Raw genomic sequence first — 21,896 nt, 5'->3', positions numbered from 1 at the left:
TGCCATCTAGGTCCAGCACTTTGTGCCGCCTTTATTGTTTTGCCTCTGTATTGTACTGTCCACTTCACAAAGTTAGCTCAGGAAAGAAAGTGATTTCATGACTTGGGACAATGTTGACAATAAATAATATCTGCTCTTAATAGAGAGATGGTACTTAGGGTGGTGGTTTGTTTGGGTTTTTTTTTTTACTTAGAGCATTTAACTCCCAAAAAATGTATGAGAATTTTGAGTTCTTAGAAAAATTCCTTTTTATTGTGCATGAGCTGAAAGCATCAGACTCTTTAAAACAAAACATCTAGAAAACCAGAGCCTAAGAAAATGGTGAGTTATAAATAGTGTCATAATTATTTTTCTTGTATTATTGGTAACTGAGGTATTTTGACTGGATTTCAAATACATCAGGCAGAGCTTCACAGAAAGCACTGAAGGACAGTAAACCTGATATCTGTCAGAACAAGTGTCACTGCCCAAATCAGCTGACAGGATCAAAACACTGCAAAAATCTGGAAATGGTGGGGAGGTGAGAATAAAAGAAGGTGCTGAGTTTGCTAGTTGTTCTTGTGTCCTGGTTCTGCTGTTCAAAGATTACTTCATTCTGAAAAATACATTTCATGTTTGCAAGACAACTATTCCTGCTGTTGTGGAAAGAATGATGCACTTCACTCTCAAGACAAGCAACAATGAATTTTGAAACAGTTAAAGTTCAATGGTAATTACAACAGTGGTTTAACGAGGTTTGAAGGCAAGGTACACTTGAGTATTTACTGCATAGAGGACAAGGCCAGAGTTGTGAGGGAGACCCTGCCATTGAGTCATGGGGTTCAGAAGGGACCCCCTTGCATTCTAGACTTCTTCCAAGAGAGGAGTCTAGGTGTGGCTGGACCAACAGTTTGTCCAAAGGATTATATATGCACAATCAATCCTTTGTATCACTTCGCTATGATTTCAATGTTTTAACACATTTATTCCCAATTCTCTTACCGAATATCTGATGTGATAAGGAGCTTCTCAATCCTGAGGAGTTACCTTGAGAGGCATCCCTGCTCAAGGGGAGATCCTAGTTTGCAGCCCACTGCTGTGCAGGAAAGCTCAAAAGGCCACCATTTATGGAGTAAGATGATTGAGTTGTAATCATATTTGCAGAGCAGCCATATTTTGGTTGGAGCATGCTCAGCTAGCCCTCAGCCACTGAGCAAGATTTACGGCCCTTTGCTATTGTGCTGTCTGTCTCCCCAGAGTCCAACTTAATCCGGGTGCAGTCATCACAACCACTGCTGGTGGCTATTGCTTAAGCAGAAAAGGGGAGGAGGGGAAGCACACCATCACACCTGCTCAATCATGCTGTGAAATGACATGGTAATGGGTTTTTTAATATCATTTAGCTGCCATAAAACAGATAGTAAAAGTACATTTTAGAAGCATGACCATATTGTAAGATTGGATGGGTAAAGGTGATGAGCTATAAAAGAATAAGCCTTTGTTTAAATGCATAGATCTCTCCATAATGAGCAGAATTAGCAAGGGAAATTACATAAAACGAATGAAAGTTAAATAGATTTTTGTTCAAGTCTGATAAAATTATTTTCCAGTTGTGATGGCTCTCCTTTCAACTAAAGCATAGCACACTTGGGATTTATTTTCAAATTGGCAATCAGAAATGAGGAACATGAAGGGGTACGTTTTTCAAGTAATTAGTGGGAGGTATGCAAACAAATCCTATTATTTCTTAGTGGGATTAGAGCACATACCTTCTGTGCACTGCTTTGAAGAATTCCCCTTCAGCATTCTTCCAGACTCCTAGCTGCAAAAAATAGCTACAATAGTAAATTTGGCAGAAGAATTTTGAACATGGCTGGTTTGAATATGTACCCCACATACACCTACAAATCAAAAGAGCATAAAAAGATCCACTAGTAATTGTGAAGTAAGGTAAAACAATCTTGACCTATATAACTACCTCTCTTTTAACTGAAGGTATTTCTTAGATTTCTCTCTGCGTTGTCCAAAGATTTCTGTTGACTGAACATTTGAGTTCAGCAGGCTCAAATGATTCTTCTGCACTGCCTAGAGCCAATTCAGCTTTGATAGTTCTGCTCAAAATCATATTTTCTTATATAGTATAATTTAATATTTTTCAGCTTGTGGAATTTCCAGTAGCTGAGCAGTAAATTGTTACTGAAACAAAAAATTGGTCTTTCCAATATAGTTCTGCAGTGCTTATGAAATGACTTCTTATCTTCTAACCCTAGTTTATGTTGATAAAATGATGTGTAATTTAAAGGCTTTTCATTAGCCCAGAGACAAGTTGTGTACCGTTCATGTGAATTATTCATATCCTTTTACTTAGTAGCTAGTGGATTTCCTCTAATTAAGTGTTAGTGGTTTGCCATGGGACTGCTCCATTCTGCTCATCTGTTGGTTTAAAGCCCAAATTTGAGCTACAGATATGGCAGTCATAAGGACTGAGCAAATATAGGGGTAGGGTTATTATCTTCGTTTCCTTCACTGAAGAGTCAGCTTTCTGCTTTCTCAGGTGTTTTCCTTCCCATTAGAAGGAAATGTAGATCAAAGTTGTCACGATACTTAAGAAGTTCTTGAAGCTTATTGTTTAAGGTGTCTTGGCCTGAAACACACAGCGACTTTATGAACTTTCCATTTTGTTATATCTTCTGTAATGTTAAACAACACTTAGCATCATGAGCACACTGTTCCCTCTATACCCCATGAAAATATCTTTGGTTTTTTCCTGAATGTTTGAACTGTATAGCATGATCTAAAGCAAAGATTTTTACAAGATGTGTCCCCACTGACTTTGCCAAACTGTCCTACTGGGAAGAAAACAGAATAGGTTTGTATCATTTTCTGAAGAGTAAAAATACGACTACAGGTGTAGTCTTATTTCTGTATAAGCCATGACAAGCCATGAGTTATCACCATGCTGTTTTTACCTTTGTTGACTTCAGCAGTTCATTTTGTTTCCATATGTTTTTTCAGTTCTCAGGATGGCTTACGTGATTCCCCCCTCAGCTCCATCTCCAGCAGTGACTATGAGAGTGTTTCTGTCACTACATGTAGTCTCTCCAGCATATACGCTCTGAGGTAATAACATCACTTGCAGTCAGATTTGACAAATGGTATTGGGTTATGCTTGGTTAAAAACTTTCATTGAATTAACAATCAAGTGACAGCAACACTTCTGAGAATTCTTCCTTTCAAACAGCAGGTGCTTTTTGCTTTTTTTCCTAGCAGTTTTCTTCAGTGCTGAGGCAATTGAGAGGCAACTATTTACAGAAAAGTTTTAATGTATACAGCCATTCATTATCGATGTCCATGATCTCCCATTTATTTCTCCATATAGCATTTCTTAAGAGAGACTTCAGGTTTCAGCTTGAAAAGTACCAAATATTTGCCTTAACTAGGTCCTGGCTTTCTAGGAAATGTGTGTTTTCCTTTTTGTTTCACCTGTTAAAATGAGGGGAGTTTCCAGTTAACAATCATTTAACTTCCACAGTGGTGCTGGCCAAAACTGGTAAGAATATTAGTTTATATTCATATCTTCTGAAATTGCATGTGAGTTTTAACTTCAGTTTTGTTCAGAGTGCTTAATGAGAAAAATAGAGGAATAATGTTTAGGGTAAAAAAACATAATAAAGCAAAATTACAAATTATTTGCGGTTTTTTTGGTGTTTGCATAACATACATGTATGTGATGTATCGCATTGTATGCAATAACATTTTTACTCTGGTACAGGCAGATTGAAATACCACTGTTTCAGTCTAGGTAGATCTTCCAGTGCTGCTTGTCCTCCCTTTTTCATCTGTTTATCTCTACCTAGCACATCATTTGAACTTCAGGAATTCCAAATATTGCCTAGTTTTGGGGCTGGAAAGGGAGGGTAAAATGTTTTTTCTAATAGCGATAGAGGAAATAGTACATACAGTAATACATATTTTTTGGAGGATGTGCCCATCTTCAAGGCTCAGTTTGTTGTTTCACATTTTTAAAATAAGAGCAGAAGGATGCATCTAAAACTTTTTCATGGTTTTAATTTTGAAATATTTCGACTGTTCTTCAAACAACACTTATTCACCTGCACGCAACAGTTGCCCTCTTCTAAATACTGTATATATTAAAGACTGTTTCACATGGGCCTATTTGAACAGAAAGTACCTCAGTTTGGGGCTGTGTGAACAGACAATAGAAGTAACCTCAGTTATTCTTCAGGAATAACTGGAGCAGTGAGAATAAGTCTTCATTAAAGGTGTGCACCTCTTTTCAAGGCCTTCATGTACTGCCTTTGTTAGTATTGCAGATGTATCATTCCTGGGTATCTTGAAAGGTTTCTTGTCTGTTGCTTATTTTTCTATATCTGATTGATATTACTAGAGATGTAGCTATTGTACTTCGTAGTCCAATAAAAAAGCAGTGCCCACTTAACTATACTGATGAATTTCCCTTTTCAAAATACTTAGTTTAAAAAAATCTTAAACTCCTTTTAACAACTTAAGGAAAAAAGCTCAGAAGTCTGACTGCTTCACAGGAGTATGTTCCTAGATGTACGTGCATAGAAATACAATATTCAGTACATCTATTTGTATTATATTTTAGAATATGTTATTTTAAGTGGCTCCTTGAGGGTTTTTTTAATCTCATATTACCTAAAGAGTTTTATTGGCTATTAAATAGCTTCTCTAGAGTTGTATCTTTAGGTTACTACAACAGGCATGTTCCTTGCAAAGACAATCTCTGAAAAGGGTTCTTCTCTGACATAACTAAGTTCTACCTTATGTCATATGCGTATCCAAAATAATACCTAAATTGGGTTTTTTGCTTGTTTTTATCTGAAATATGACATTTTAATGTACTTATTTCTTGCTGCTGTCACTTAAAAACAATGAGAAATTTAAATGTAACATTTGCAATTTTACCTGAAAAATAACTAGCTAAACATGAAATTCCTGAAATGCTTTCATTTGGCCTTTCAACCTCTTGTGAATCGTAAACAATTCCTTTGTGCTGTTAAATAATCAATACTGAGGCTGATAGTGGTGTTGTCAGATTGCAGCATGTTTTGGAAATACCCAAGTGTCTTCTAACAGTTGGGGTCTGGTGGCAAAACAGCATAGCACAGTGTGTGGAATGAACTACTAGTGTATTAAATACCATAGACTGAATGGGTTTAAAACAATGAGGTATTGCATATATGGAATTCTATATATGTATACACTTATTGTTTTTCTAATGGAGAACCAGGGAGAAAATTTGCCCTCCTTGGATCCCAGAGCACCATTCAACCCATGTGTCATGGTTTGCCATTTTGGTTTTAATTGGGAGGAAAAAGCTGTTAGGACAGTAGGAACCACTCAGGACCTATTAAAGGAGGCTGCTTCACATCAGCCTGTGATTTACTACCTTAAACTTTCTTCATCACCAACCAGTGCTGTGTAATTTTTAGAGCTATATTCATCCCACCTGATTTTAGGCACCAAACTGATATACCTAAATTAGGAGTTTTGTTGCTGAAGGTTCCCTGTTTAGTCAATGGAGAACAGAAGAAACCTTACTTAAGCATGTAATTTGTTGAAATGCATCTGAGCCAGAGATTTTCGGTGTTAAATGAAAACCTTGGTTGCATACTTTGATTACTGACTGTGCTTACACAGTAATTTGAAACACATTTTAAAACTTTCAGGGTTTTTAGAGCACAAATGGTGTGGGGGGGGGAGGAGGCACAGAGGGCTTCTCAAATGGTTTTGCAAAGGCAAGGTTGATTATTTTCTTGGTATCTGATCTGTGTAGAAGGTTCCTCCTAGTCTCAGAGGTCTGATGGTCAAAAAGTTAAATGTTCAGCCAAGTTCAGAAGATGATTTTTTGCAAAATAATCATTAAGCAGTATTCAGACTTGAGATGCCCAGATCAGTAGTCAGCTTTCTCAGCCAAAGATAAATGTATTCCATATATTTCAGAAGGTTTCACAGAAACTGGTTTTATACAGACTCGCAATAGTATGCAGTAGTTTCATGTTACATCAGCGTGACTGCAATAATGCTGTTGACTGCAGTGAAAATGAGATGTTTGTAACAGCAGGGAAGTGGCAATTGGTCTGTTGTTTAGATTAGCTCCAGAAAGCAATCCATACAGATTTTCTATTTTAATGGTTTCTTTTCATAAATATAATTTTTAGAACCATTTTTGATATAACCCTGTGAATTGTAAATAGGCAGCTAATAAAATAGGCTGCTGGAATCTTACCCAGTTCAGTGTTGGAAGTAGTAAAGTCAGTAGCCTCACTGGAGTTTTTGGTATAAGACAGTGCAAGGAGGAAGAAATACTGATGAATCTGTATTCAAGAGTTTGCCTGCCTAGAGTGTATGGAAAAGCCTACTTCTTCATTGTAAGGTTATAATGAACCAATAAATGACAACTTTAAATAGAAAAACTTAAAACTAATCTTAATGATACAATAAGTGCTTTCCCTGATCAGTGAGTACTCGTGGATATGTCATTGTGGCTTAAAAATTGGTGGTTTATGGTATGTTTTTCTACAGTTTTAGGCATTTACAAAAATTGGTGGTGAAATCTTAGTCTATTTACAGTCTGTAAAAAGAGGTATGTGCAGTGTATTGGGACTCAAAACAGCAAGACTCTGCCAGTAATAAGAGTGGGATATTTATCTGGCTATTTGTGTTAGGGTATCTATATTTGTGTATATGTGGGCAGAGCCCAAGGTCTTTGACTTGCTGGATGTAGTTGAAGGATATAGATTTTGTTACCTATTTTGAGCATATCCCTGTTAACACACGTGTGAAACGAGGCAGGGAAGGTTATCTTAGTATATAAATAAGAGCAAATTTTTATTACCTGCTTCAGAAATAGAGAGTGTTTTGCAGGAGACTGAAGCTACCTTGCCAGTCAGTTCATAAAATCACAGAATAGCCCAGTTTGGAGGGGACCTCAGAAGATCATCTTGTCTAACCTGTCCTGGGAAAGGGAGCCTAGATGAGATTTCCTAGCACCCTGTCCAGTTGCACTGTGAAGACTGCCAGCGATGGGTCTGTACCGCATCCCTGGAAAGATTGTTCTTGTGATTGCTTGTTTAGTGTAAAATACTCCTTTATTATGTTAAGATGAAACCTTTTGAACTGCAACTCATCCTCTCCTTGTGATGAGAGAGCCTTGGTCCTCTTTGTAGCCACTCTTTACACAATAGAACACTGATAAGGTTCTTCTCCAGGGGGAAAAAACCTAACTCCTTCAGTCTCTTCGAGAAGGGTTAGGTCCATCCTTTGGACTCTCTCTGGTTTGTGTCTGTCTTTGAGTACTGGAGACCAGAACTGGACACAGTAGTGCTCCAGGTGTGGCCTGCAGGTGCTTGGAAGAGTGGAATGATTATGTCTCTTATCACTGCAGATGCAGCTCAGGATCTGATTTGCCTCTGTTGCTGCAGTGGCACTCTGCTGAGTCCTGTTCAACTGGCTGTCCACCAGCACCCACAGGCCCCTTTCAGCAAGGCTGTTCTCCATCCACACAGATCCCAGCTTGTCCTGGGTCTTTGGTTGTCATCCCAGCTACAAGACCTTGTATTTGTCTCTTAAACCATACTGTTCTTGCTAGCAAACTCTGCCAGCCTGTCCAGGTTTGTCTGTAAGATGGCTTTCCTTTCTGATGCATCTACCTCACCACCCTGTGTGGTGTCGTCAGCAGACTTGGTGATGGTGCTCTCAATCCCATCGTCCAGACCATTTACGATGATATTGAACAGCATGGGTCCCACTGTTGATCCTGGGGATCCCTGACTTGTGACAGCCTGAGTGAAAAGACATTGATCAGCACTCTTCTGGGTGTGACCTGTGAGCCAGTTTCCTGCCTGTCTCGCAGACCAAGCAAAATTCTTGTGGGTGGACAGTTTTTTACAAAACCAGATTTTATACTGTGCATTTTCATCAGTAGAACTTGGTGCCTCAAAGGGGATGCAAGAAGGAAAAATAACTTGGTCATTTGCCAGGACTGTGAATTATACCAGAATACAGTTCTTTCATCTCGTGGTCCCAAGATCAAAGCTACAGCACAAATTACATGTCCACAAGTTTTCATAAAGAGGTTACAGCTACTCTGGGGATTTTGCAGATAATAGCGTGGAGGCCAACAAATGCAATAACAATGTATTTTAATTGCTGTGTCACAGTCTACCTGATCAGCTGTGTCTTCACATCTCCTGTTTTGCAGCTTTCCCATTGTTAATCTGGTCAGGTTATAGTTGTTTAAGCTATGCAAAATGACAGATTAATTGTGCATCAGTGTTTTGTACTGTCATTTTTGTTTTGATCAATGCATTCCTATAGATTTTTTTTTCCCTTCTTTTCTGTAAAGCTTTTTCATAGAAAGGACTGCTCAGAACCAGAAGGCTGGTGGTAATGGCTTTACATCTACTGTGAGCTCAGTGGTAACAGTTGTGGGAAAAGAAAGGGGTTTATACCTTAAGCAAATCAGAATGACTTCCAGAATAGATGCCATTCCTGCTTAATGATTTTGAACTGCAGACTGTGTATGTTTTAGGCACCGACTCTGTGTCGGTTCGTACAACTCTGTCACTCAAGCGGTGTGAGGGCACTATTAACACAGTCATAAACAGGCTGCTGTGTACAATCTTCTTGCTTTGCTGCTAAACCCCTTGCCCCAACAACCAGCTGAGCAGTACCAGCAAAACAAAAGAAGTCAGCGTTGATGAGGTCTGTCAGCTTTTGCTTATGACTTTAGTCAGTGAGACATATGTGACTGAAGCAGATGTCTCTAGTTTTTCATCGCCAAGACTCTCCTGGATGTGTTTCATGCCTGTCTTTTTCCTTACACTGTAAGACAAAAAAAATCTTATCTCAAAATGGTGCAGCATTTTCTGAGCTAGAGTATTCCCTTTTAGGAAGTTCTACAAGGTATTTTTTGCTATATTATATGCATATCTTTGTCTTCTGTAACAAGTAATTGATGCAGATTTTGTTTTCTCAAGGAATGACCCAGGCTGTTTGTGTGAACTGCTTGTTAACAAGTGCTTGTTACAGTGGGAAGGTGAAAATTCAGTTGTTTTAAGTTCTTTGGTCTTTCCCAATTAAAATGATAAACTTCATATTTTAGGGGTATTAAAATGTCTGATACGGTTGAAGTAAATATGAAATATGTTGCCCTCTGTGTAAAGCAAGTGAAATAGGGCAGGATTTGAAGCTGACTAGCATCAGTGGCAGAGGTAATAAGTCTGTTCTAGCAACAATAGTATACATCCCCAAATTTGCATATCATCTGGCTGGAGGCTGACACAAAGTGATCATAATAGGTTCATGTTCTTGCTTCTACACAGCTCACTTGTAATTTTCATTTTTAGTAATTTGGCCACATTTATAATCATATTCATTTCAATGATATGTAAAATGTCACTTAGTGTTCCCTGTGGTACTAATAGAACAAAAATTACTAACTTTCAGAAATTAGATTTTATTTTACAGATTTTGGTTTTTTTTTCCCCCAAAAAAACCCCTTAGAGCATGTTTGGGAGTTTTCAGATTATGTGTAATTAACTAAAATCACTATACTAACTGAAGGTTTTGCAGAGCTTTTGTCAATGCCTAAAACGAAGATATATTGTAAAATCACAGTTATATTGGAAGAAAAAGAGAGGATTTCCTCATAGAGCAGCATTGAAGGTGAAAAATAAAGAGAAAGCTTTACTTTCAAATTAAAATTTTAAGGCTACACCTAATACTTTAGCTTTTCTCAGCTTTGACTCCCACAGCTGGATACCAAATTTGTGTGGGATCCTCCTAGACCCTAGGATGCTTTAATGCTTCAGTTGGTTGTTCTGTATTACTTTTTGAGGGACCCAATGGGTCTGATATGCGAACATTGTGCTAATAAGTTTCCCTATCCCTCAGAGTTCCTCTTGCTGGAAAACGTTTTTCACTGCTACTTCTCCATCTCCATTTCTGCCACACACAGGAGCTGCAGCTCGAGAATATCTGCTGGAATCGGATGCTCAATTAATTCACTTCTTACTATGCCATATAGAATATTTGCTTGCATATCACAGAGGACATTGCTGAAGAGCTCTATGAAATCACTCTTTGCCCTTGGAAGTATTTGTATCCAGCATCAGGTATCCAGGTTTTGTCTGTTCCTATGTCAAGTTCTGGATAAGGCGTAAAAGCTGGGACTGATGCATTTCTTTATCTGTATCGGATACCAGGGCTGATATTACATACCCATCCTTTATAAGTGCTATACTATTTCCAATTTTTCACTTTCACTTTTTCCAGCTCAGGCTTTTTTTTTTCCCTGAAGTTCAAATATTTCTGTGTCTAATCTTATTATTTGTCCTTTTGCAGTGGAAATGAACATTTGAGAGCTTTAAATGCATGTTTGATTACAGGGAATCATTAGGGGAAAAAATATCATGGTGGAATTGAGAAAATCTTAGTAGAACCTAAGAAATATTCTAACATATTTTCTGTTCTATTTTTTCTTGAATTTTACAATATCTTTATCTTGCAGGTTTTATCCCTTTTTGGTTTAGATCTTAAAAGAAACAGTAACTGTAGTAGCTTGCAAGTATCCGACACTTAAATTTGACGGTTTGGAAGGAACTGTGTTGATTACTAATGTTTTTATGTTATTTGTTCATAAGCACTCTTGTAGGAGTTTTATGTATAAGGACTAAAAAAGCTGTTTGGGAGAGAGCACTGTTAAAGTTGATAAATCCTGTGCTGGCAATGTTGTTTATTTTAATTCCCATTTGAAGTACAGTATCTTTGCATTCTTCTGAAAACCCGGGCCAGAGTGGTAATGAGTTTGAATAAGCCAGTTTTCTAGACAGAGTTTCTTATGCTGGATCTCTTTAGCAAGATGCTGCTTTAACAGCATCTTTATACTTCTCTTACCCAAACCCCTATAATTTTCCTCTTGCCATTCCTCATGTATGCAGTGTTTGTCTTTCCACAGCTATTGCGTCTGATCCTTTACATGGCCTTTGAAGTAGTTGTTTGTTCTTTTTTGCAAATTGAAACCCAGATTGGCTACAGCCTTGTGAACTGTAAGACTAATAGCTTAGGAAAGACAGGTTGACAGGTTAGCGCTGGGATTTCCAGTTACATCTTACACAAATAACAGTGGGATGAACGTATCAGTTATTGAAGTAGCTTTAGAAATTCTGGTTTTGTGAGAAGTCCAACATGGGAAGTACAGCGCTATGCTCTGCAGTTTGAGGTTTGAAGAGCTGAGGAAGGATTTAAGATTATGTCTTCCAATGGAGTGGGCAGCTGCAGAAGCTGCCAGGGTGCAGAGCAGAAGTTGTTACCATTGATTTCAAATTCACTCATTTTCAATGCTCAGGATTTTTTTTCTGATTGAAGATATCATTTAGGACACATGGCTAGTCCTATTAGTCAGATTCCTTATGTTAATCAGCCAGTCTCAGGTTGCTGACCTCTACTGGCACAAAGAAGGAGGCTTCTGCAAATCCATGTGGCGTATGAAAAATAACTTCCCCTACTGAGGAATTCAAAAGGTTGACAGCAGATGGGACTTTCTAGCTCATGTCCTAGCATGTATCCAGCTGGGCACTACTAATACTGTAGTCCAGCCAAATCCACTTCTTCTGGTGGTGCCTAGGTAGATTGTTCCTGATAGAGGGATTTGCGTGTAGTTGTATTATTTGTTTCTCAAGACAAAGTTCTGAGGCCTTGGGAATGCTTTAAGGGTTGGTTGGTGGTTGGGTTTTTTTTCTCCCTCTTTAGCCTTTTCTTTTAAAATAGAATATACCTAAAGGTTTGCATTTTAAAACCCTCTTGACTTCATAAAGTATTAGGGTTAGAAAGTCAAGAAATTAAGTTCTAAAAGCTTTCTTTTTTAGTCTGCTTTAAATGTAGCTTCTGGGGTCATTCCTTAAAATACAGTCCTTAGCTAAATAACTGTGTGCTATTACCCATATAATAAGACATGTTCTGGATTTGGTTTAAATTACTCTAAAATTGAGTGTGTAGCCACCCCTTTCACTTAAAATAATTGTAAGAAGCCATTATTCTCATAGTTTTCCTCCCAACCATATCAGAACTAGTACATGTTAGTAACCAAAGGGGGTTAACCTGCTGTTCATTGTATTTCTTGTTAGAGTATCCAAAAAGAAACACCAGAGGTACCGCAAAAAGCAGGATGAGAAGTAGTGGGGTTTTTTTTTCTTATTGACATGGAGTTATACTTCTTTTACCCAAACCCCTATAATTTTCCTCTTGTCATTCCTCATGTATGCAGTCTTTGTCTTTCCCCAGCTATTGCATCTGATCCTTTACATGGCCTTTGGAGTAGTTGTTTGTTCTTTTTTGCAAATTGGAACCCAGAATTGACTACAGCCTCGTTAACTATAAGACTAATAGCTTAGGAAAGACAGGTTGACAGGTTAGCACTGGGATTTCCAGTTACAGCCTACACGAATAACAGTGGGTTGAATGTATCAGTTACTAAAGTAGCTTTAGAAATTCTGGGCAGACAATAACGTAGATTTGCTTGAAAAAGCTTTGGGTTTGTTTTTTTGTTTTTTTACTCAAAGTATGAAAAAAATCCAAATAGGGGAGAAAACCTTAAATATCATAGATTGAATACAAAATGTTATTGTACACTGAGCATAAGTTGGCCATTGTGCTAAATTCTGTATGAACAGAAATGGAAGCCAGGGGAGCTCATGATTATGTTTTTTGAGAAATACTGTAAAAACTAGAATGTTCCAAATATACACACACATATATAGGGAAGTTCGTGTATATGATATAGCTATATATGTGTTTATCTTAGTTGTTCAAAATGTGTGACATTTTAAGTAATGGACGTGAGAGATACATTAAGGCCAACTAGTGCAAATGAATTGATGTCACTGAAGTCCAAGGAACTGCACTGGTTTATAATTTGTGGAGTGTCTCTCATCAACTTTTTAATGAAATACAATTGATATTTACGACTTGGATGACTCTCCCTTTGCAAGAACTTTCAGCAGTGGTGTTCTATGTAAATAGGAAGGTGTGAAATCATAGTAAACCTTATGCAGAGTTTTCACATTCCCCTACTGTACAAGGGGTCTCACCTGCTACTGTATAGCATGTACAAAATTCTCCTCAGCAGCAACTTGTTTCAAAATGCATCCCTCTGGTTTTGCAAAGTGGTAAACCTCTGCATCAGAATAGTACCATTTTTAATACATGGAGTTTCAATTCACTATGAAGTGAATTCACAAGCTTTGAATTCACACTACAGCAGAAAAGTGTGAACTGTTTTGTTGCAAATAGTTGTGTCTTACCTCTACATACGCTTGTGTAGTTTGGAGATTTCCAGAGCAAGTAAATAGCAATCACTGATGTCACAGGTACTTGTGTAACAAATGGTGTAAGAACAGTCACTGAATTATGTGTTAAATTTTCCTAGTAAGTATTTGTGGTATCATTCATACAGCTTCTAAGTGTTGGCTCTTAGACTTGGTTGGGATGAGTTTGTCTTGCTGGAACTTGAGCTCTCTCAGTTTAAAAGCACCACTTCTGAAATCTATACCTGATAATTAGTTGCAGTCAAAGACCTTTCCTGAAATCAGAGACTTATAGAGTGGTCTTACTTTCCTTTTAAATTTGGTGACAAAATTGCATCATATATAGTGGAATAGGTATGTTGGGTTTTTCTCCTTTGCGAGTAGTGACTACCTGTTGATTTTGATCTAAGATTTCTAAAGGCATAGGAAAAAAACCAAACCACTTTTTAAAAGGTTTTTATTATTCTTTTGGAAACATTATTTCTTTGTATTCATTATTTTCAGTACAGTGAGCTTTTAAATTCTTTTTATCTGCCACTGCTTTATATTTAATGCATATTTCCGATACTCTGAGGGTTTGTTTGTGAGTAATTAGAAATTCTTTCAGACTATCTCATGCATTCTGCATTCAGTTCAGAGCAAATTTCAGGTTTAATAAACCAAATGCTTCTAGACATTTTTGGAAAGAAATATTTGAGTGGTCACAGATTTCTACTGCTATTGAGTATTTTTGAGTATAAGTGTAAAATATTTACATTTAGACCAACTTTCAATCAATTGACCTTGGTTGTTTGATTTTGACTTTGCTGCTTTTACTGGTTTTGTGTGAGTGTCAATGACCAACAAATACAGCACCAAGCCTATGTTATCACATGTTTTTAACTAAAGTGACTGGCCACTTCTGAAAATGTCAGTCATAACCTTCTTGTTCCACAGTCCCGTTTTCCATTGATATGGATACTACTGCTTAACCTGGCTCACAACTATCCTTTGGAACTTAAAAGCTGTAAAGCAGATTGGTTTCACAGGTGAAAGATGGTATTGTGTACAATTACACTGTTGGCTTCTGTTTGCTTGTACATATTTCACTAAATTTCACAGTGAAGCCATGAGACCAGGCAAGGATCTAGAGATATATCTTTAAAGTGTTGAAAGAGTCTTGCTACTCTTTTAACATGACGAATAGAGAGTAATTTTTAAATTGCTAGATAGATGCTAGCCAAGCTAGGTAAAATGCTAATTCATTGTATCTGCCAAAGGATATCTGTTCCTTCAGGTTTACTGTTGGAATCAACCTTTGCTGTAACTTATTTCTTGATATTCACCTTCAGATGTGTTAACTTTGCAATGTTTAGAAAAATACATGATAAGCATTTTTTTAATATGATAAACATTTCACAAGGGGAGTTCATGTTTATTTTGATTTTATCTCCTCTTAACCTAATTCCTTGGGTAACACAGGGTTCCCTATGAGAAGTTTAGAAAATGAGGACTTGTCTCTACTTACTTACTAAGGCTATTTGTATTCTGCAGTGATACTTGATTCTGTAGATATAGATAGTGAAACATACCAGATCTGAGTGTAATCTGACATTAATGAAATGCTTCCTACACATCTGGCATCAGCTGAGAATTTTGAGTCAAATTATGCATGTTAGATAAGCCAAATAGAAAAGGTATTCCTTATAGAACTAAAAAAATAACTTGTTTGAAAGAATAACTTGGAGAAAAGGTAAGCTGAACTCTGTAGATCAAAACTCAGGTTTATTTTCTATAATATCAATTTCAAATCACAAGAATCTTTAATATTTGTATAGATGCAATTACTGCTGTTTGGGATGCCCTGGTAAAGAAAAGCTGTCTCTTGCTGCTTATCTGAAACAATTGCAAAGTTTCTGTTCTTAAAGTATTCTTTACTGTCTCTACAATATATATTTTCTGGCTACATTCTTTAACATTAAAGATATATTTTAAAGTAAAGAACAGATGGTCATTAGTCATTCTTTGAGAGTAATTTTTGTTTAAATCTGACTTGGTCCTGTTGGTAAAGGCAGAGTATTTGATTCCAACTCTGTAGTGGTTCTTAATTTCAGTTTTAAATTATTCTGGAGCATTCACTTTTCTCTTTGCAGTGCCATAAGCAATCCTGAATACAAAATATCCTCTTTTTTGAATCTCTTGTATGTGGACATTTTACTTTACATATGACTGTGCATATGGAAGTATGTTGTAAATGTGAGTGTGCCTACTTGCTGACCTTCCATCCCACAGTGCTGAAGCAATGCGTATGTGTTCTGTACTACGGATTTTTAGGACAAAAAGTTCCATCCAGTCTTGTGTGTCATTACATGACCAGTCCTAATGACACACTGCAAAATCTAATGCAGAAAGTCTGGAACAGAAGTAGATCAAAACACATTCTTTGGAGGAAATAGGAAGTAGGTAAAACTGCATTCCTCCCAGTTGGAGGAGACTCAGAAAGGCAAAACCATTATTATTAAAACTGGTCAGAGCTTAGTCGGAGTTGTGGAAGGAAAGGACTAAGTAGTTTAGATTCTTAAAAAGCACTCTTCCCACTTAACTCTCTGCCCACTTAACACCTTACTTTGAAATATTTCTTCAACTGTGATTTGGAGGGAAGAGTCATCTTTGAATCACTGCCTCAGCTTTCCCCTGCACTAAGGTTTTTGCTTATTAGGAGTTTCAAAAAAGACCATTCTGTTGGGGATATACAATTACAGACACAGATTGCGTTTGTCTCTGCTGTGAGGTCCATGCTCGCTTTGGAGAGCAATTTGTAATGCAAATGTGTATATCACTGTAAGATCAATTATATTAAATACAAGGGAAAAAACATAGACCTTATTTGACTGTGTTGCGAGCAGACAAACTCTTCTATTTGTATATGTGAGCATTTGGGTGAATAGGCAGTCATCTAACTACATACTATCACGAATCAGGAATTGCTTCCTGGCTGTTAGTACCTTCCTGTTTACTCCTTCATAAGTCACGTTCTTACATGACCTTTTCATTGTCTTGAACATAGACCTTTCCACACTGACAGGCTTGCTATTATAATATATATATTATATATCCCTTATGGAAAAGCAAAGGAAAAATTGAAAGAGAGAATTCTCAATCAGTTCTCATATCTTTAGAAAACCTCATCAGTCGTGGTGCTGAGGGAACTGCAAACAGAACGAACATCCTTTTACAATATTTTGCTTTTGTTATTAGCAATAAATAACATGAACAAAATGAGTCTCTTGCAGACCTGCTCTTTACTCTGTTTCTGAAAGAATGGGAAGCCAGTTAATGTACTTATGCTCACATTTTCCACTGATATTTCTACCAATAACTAATCTCCAGTATTTATTTCTTTTCGGTTCTGTTTTTACTAGTGCTTTTAAGATTGTATGGTCTAATAATTTCATTTTTACATTTTAAAGGATTATCTGCATAGACTACACATTGAATTCCAAAACTGTATCCCATAAATTTGTACAGCTGTTACCTGTGTGTTTTATCTCACAGCAGTAGTTGTTCCTGTATGCTGCCACAGGGATGGAATCTGCAGGGTACTGAATGTTTCAGCACCTAATAAGAGCAGATTGAGCTTGGAATGTGTTAGGAACTACTTCCTTCATTATGCACCCTACTTATGGAGTCATAACTTTTATTTTTAACATAGTAGCTGTCTGCATAGTAAACTGGAGTCTGGAGTTTTGGCCAGCCAAAGTGCAATTATAAGTTGGGTTTTTTTTAAATCATTGGCAAGGTTAATTTCTTTCCAATATGTGGGGGAAATGGTTTAATGTTCCTCTGTCTGTGAATGTAGTAAAAAAGTGCATCTCCTTTGGTCAACACAGTGAGTCCTTAGGACTTCAGTGTAACTACATCCTGTGCTCTGTTCCCAGTTAAGGGTTTTTCCATTGGCAAAGTGCTACTTTTTCCTTAAGTAGTTAATTTTAAAAAAATAAAATAAAAAAAATAAATTAAAAAAAAAAATCTTGATTTACAAATAGTTGAGGTAATTCCGGATGTTTAAAGAGGCTGGATTCCTACCAAAGCTTCCCTGGGGTCTCCGGTTGTTTCAGGCTTCCTCTCCATAAAGGGGGAGGAGGAACAAGGGGTGGAAATAGCTGGTAACTGTGCATTTGGTTTTTAAAAGAAAATTTAAATCTATAGTAGACATTTGGTGACACGTTTTCATCTGCTTGGAGCTGATGAGCCACTCTTTTACAATAGTTTGACATTTCAGTAATTCCTACAGTTAGGTATATAAGGGGGCTAATCTACCTCTCTACTGTGTCAATTATATTTTATCGCTGTTCTTCCCATTTTTCTTTATGTAAGGCTATATTTAGATTCTATTCTCACTCTTTCAAGGTAACGTAATTCAGAAATCCTTTTCTTCAAATTAGCTTTCACACTAATAAATTCTGAAGTTGACTTCAGAACTGACCTTCTCATTTTTAAGTCAGTACTCCCCTTTCAGATTTTTGGCGGAGTTATGGTCTCAGGGCTGAGCTTTTAGAATTTAACGTGAAAAATGGTGCAGCACTTTGTGATAGCTAAAGAAAATGCAATAAAATACAGACAAATGATTTTCTGCTTGAAAGTTTTTTTGCAGCTATGCCGCAGAGTGAAAATCAAACCCGATGGTGACTGGTTGCATGTTGATTAACTTCAACAAGAATTTACAGCAATTAGTTCCAGTTTGCTATAGAGCCTTCCCTGAGTCATAAATCCCTTAGGATTTGCTGAACATCCTGAACAACTGAGCAAAGATTTACATTACTTTTCTTCACTTTTTTTTTTTTTTCCTCTGACAGCAGTTTAATGACAAGTTCTTGTTCATCTGATGACATCGATCAGGAAGAAATCCAGCTCGCTTTGCAGGCTGCTAAAATTGCCACACGAGAAAAGATCAGATCCAGATTTCATGGCAGTAATGATCTTATTCACCGCCTTTTTGTCTGTATCTCAGGTATGAGAGTTGCCTTTTGTTCTGAATATAAAAACTATTAATCTTTTTTCTTGCTGCACGTGAAGTTATATAGAATGCACTAGAGATGACCTTGCAGGAAGACTGTTTGAGGGCCTTATTTTCAGACTGGTCTAGAAAGACCTGTTGCCTGATAGGAACTTGCAGAATCGGAGATGCAGACAACTTAAACCTGTAGTGATAAAGAGTTAGTGCATGCAACAGGTTTGACTTTGAAGTGCTTCCTTTTTCTTGGTGATGCCTTATGTGTTCAGGGGAAGAAATTTGATGTAGCAGTTGTATTTTGATGCGAAAGGAATCTCTCACTGTTTCCTAACAAAGGACAAGGATCAAATTGTAATTAGCATAAATGCCTGAATGTAACTTTGCCATTACGGAAAATTAGTTTAAATGTTGTAATTTTTATTCAAAACATGAGTATATTATCCCCTCAAAAATAAATATAAAACCATTACTGATAGCAGCAGGCAAATTTGAATACTTTTTTAAAGGCTGGTGGAATAGTCTAGTAACAGTTTATCTGTTTTCTCAAACTCCTAAGGTGTTGCTGACCAGCTGCAGACAAACTATGCTAGTGATCTGAGAAGTATCTTAAAGACCTTGTTTGAAGTTATGGCAACCAAACCTGAAACAGAAGACAAGGAAAAGCAAAAGAAAGGTAAAGAGATGTAAACATTTGTTTTTCTATAGTGAATTTCTCTTGGTAGCCCCATGGAGATCCATGAACTATTTGACGAGAATTTCCTTAACGTTTTGTTTAACAGCGTTAGTAGGCCATATAGCCATAACATAATGCATGCAGGGTTTGGACTTAGATTTTTGGGGGGTTTCCCCCTGGTATTGTTTCACACTGAATACAGTTTATCAAGATGTGTATCTTTGATTCTGGAGTTTAAATAGCAATATAAAAAGAGCAGACTGTAAGATGAGAATGCTCAGTAAGATGAAGTCTGGCCTATCTTGAAGAAAATGCAGAATTCTGAATTTGGCTTCAGAATAGAAAAATATCCACTTTTGAATTCTAGATAATTAAGATAATGGAGCTAGAACTAGATTGTGAGCCAAAGCAAGGAACCTTTTTCTCTGTCACTATTTTGATTTTTTCAAAGAGGCAAGTCTGTTTACTTAAAATAACCATGTCATCCCAGCAAGACTGCACCTTTGGCCCTTTGTTGTGATTAGAACTACCAGCATCTAGGTGGTCAGAGCACTTTTCTACCACACACCCCCCACACCTTCCGCCCCCGAGTGAAAACTTTTCCTTTTTCTTTCTCCCAGTTTCCTTTAAAACCATTGAGGATTTTCTATGAAATGCTAAATTACAAAAATTTAGTTAAAGTTAGCAGACAAACCTCTAATCCAACCAAACTCTGCAGTCGGATAATGCACAACATGCATCACAGTCCTCTATTACTTGTGGTTGAAACTTCCACATTTTTATGGTAGCAGGATGCCATGATGTGAAAAGAGACTGGAGTTTTTTTATTGGCTGAAAAAAATGGGGTTAGACAGAATTGTTAAAGAGAGCATCAAAGAGCTCCTGAACATTCAAATAAGAGTAATAAAAAAAAAATGGAGCTGTGAAGAGTTATCACTAGGAAATATATGTTAGTCAATAGTACTTGCTTGGAATAATTTTTAATGGATGAACTATAACAGTAGAATAAAAAATGGTGTTGTCAAAGGTAAGCATAATAAAATGAGCAAATAAAAGTCAGGGACTCTGGGGATGAAGTTTTTCTTTGGGATATGTGATGCAATGTGTGTGATTCACCTAGGGAATCTCTAGCTGTTCTTATAATCTACTTCTTTTTAAAGGGTCCAAGTTAAGAACTGGGAAATAAAATATAGGATGCAGCTAAACTGGAAGTTTAGAAGAGGACTGTATGTCCTGTAATAACAGCATCTTTCATTTCTATTGTCATTCCAAAGAAAAATAATGGAGACTTTTAAATCACTCTGAGTCAGGGTATGGAAAAAGCAAGAAGTCTAAGTAGGTACATATAGACACTACTGTAATCTAATCCAAACATCCTAACATGAATGCTTTGCGTGCAAATTGGAAAAATAAGAATTCAAGTACTTCTTGGTTTGTTTTACAGTTAATCAGGGTTTAAGGAATGCAGCATTGGAAGACTGTGCTTTATGTCAAGAAAGTATTTCATCCTCAGAACTTGCAGCAAAAGCCAGAGATGGGGACTTTGAAGGTACTTTCTTTTTTCTGAGAAATAAAATGAGACAAGTGATGTATACATATATATGAAAAAAAAATCATTAAAATGAAAAGAAAACTCTTTTAATGTTTGGCTCCAGAAAGTGGCTATAAAATGTTGTCATAGTATGGTTTAGAGACAAAGTCAAATGATAAACTCAAGCATACTTCTTTCAGGTTTTTTCTAACAGCCTTATGAAACTCTAATCTACAAACTGTCATATCCACTATGAATTCCTTTGTATCAGTCAAGGAAAGTTCTGTATAGAAAAGGCTTTAATACAGCGTATGGTATTACATTTGACAAGTTTGAGGGCTGTGTAAGATGCAAAGCCTTAAGTAAGGTCCTCTCAACCAAATCTAACGAGATCTTTGTATCATTTGCAATACGTGGAAGCATTATTTTTTTCCCATTGTAGAAGTACCTTTCATATTTCCTTCACTTTGTGTTTGATCAAAATATTCTGGCTACTATTTTCATATTCTTCACCATATTATTTCAAAGAAAAAGTTAGTTTTAGGTAAGTTTACTGAGGTTACTTCAGTTTCACTGAATACATGTTAAAAGTGAAGCACATGTGTAAGTCTCAAAGTTTTGATTGAGATTTTAGCAATTCCAAGAGCTCAAAGGTTTTGCTTCTCTGGTTTTTAATCTGAGCTGCTGCAGGAATGCTTAGGAGTCAGTTATGGACTATAGCCCTGGTATGGTAAATGTATAAAAAAATGGGATTAAAATGTATTGGAGCATTTGCAGCCAAAGAATAAGAAAAGAGAAAGTACATGTATGAGATGGAGCAAACAAGAAAGCAGTCAGCTTGGATCTTCAAGGCTAAGTGGTGGTTTCAGCACACCAGGAGTCCAATTATCATAGCTGTGGTATCTCTGTGGTCAAGTGAGAAATACAAGAAGACCATCAACTGTGAAACTGTATCTGAGCTTCCGAGAAATTCAAGTGTGCAGTAATTTCCCTGTGCTTTAAAACTTTGATCTGCTGTTGTCTATTTGTCCACATACACTACTGTTCTTGCAGTGAGAGGTTTTGAATGCAGGATAACCGAGAACTGAGTGATAAGCAGTCTCTGCCCCTATGCAGGCAATGGGAGGGTGACCCACAGAGATGCTGGTTCATGTCATTTGTAATAAAGATCAGAAATCATGGGGCAGGGGAAGCTCTTCAAGATTAGCTTTTAGAGTAATGCTACATAAGTCATATTGTGCTTATATAAAACCCATGGTTTGCTTGCTCACCTTTTTTCTGAAGCTGCAGGCTAAAGGATCTCAAGTCTAATCTGTTTTGAACAGCAGGGCTAATTCACGTATAATGCAATGTGGAAATATACCCTCT

General features: G+C 37.0%; 1 protein-coding gene across 4 annotated transcripts in view; it reads left to right on the top strand.

The window, feature by feature from the left end:
- The window catches only part of ZFYVE28 (zinc finger FYVE-type containing 28), a 149,816-nt gene that overhangs the window by 114,733 nt on the left and 13,187 nt on the right, over nucleotides 1-21,896 (top strand). Inside the window, exons 9-12 of one of the 4 annotated variants that reach the window (XM_030491351.1) lie at nucleotides 2,995-3,099; nucleotides 18,170-18,321; nucleotides 18,881-18,997; nucleotides 20,442-20,546. In XM_030491351.1, coding sequence (XP_030347211.1) covers nucleotides 2,995-3,099; nucleotides 18,170-18,321; nucleotides 18,881-18,997; nucleotides 20,442-20,546 — 479 coding nt within the window. Of the gene's footprint in view, nucleotides 1-2,994; nucleotides 3,100-18,166; nucleotides 18,322-18,880; nucleotides 18,998-20,441; nucleotides 20,547-21,896 lie in introns of all 4 variants that reach the window. The other 3 variants (XM_030491350.1, XM_030491353.1, XM_030491352.1) reach the window with 3 other exon arrangements.

The sequence above is a fragment of the Strigops habroptila genome, chromosome 7 (genome assembly GCF_004027225.2).
Source record: "Strigops habroptila isolate Jane chromosome 7, bStrHab1.2.pri, whole genome shotgun sequence".
In the NCBI taxonomy this organism is placed as follows: Eukaryota; Metazoa; Chordata; class Aves; order Psittaciformes; family Psittacidae; genus Strigops; species Strigops habroptila.
This window is presented reverse-complemented; position numbering and strand designations above follow the sequence as displayed.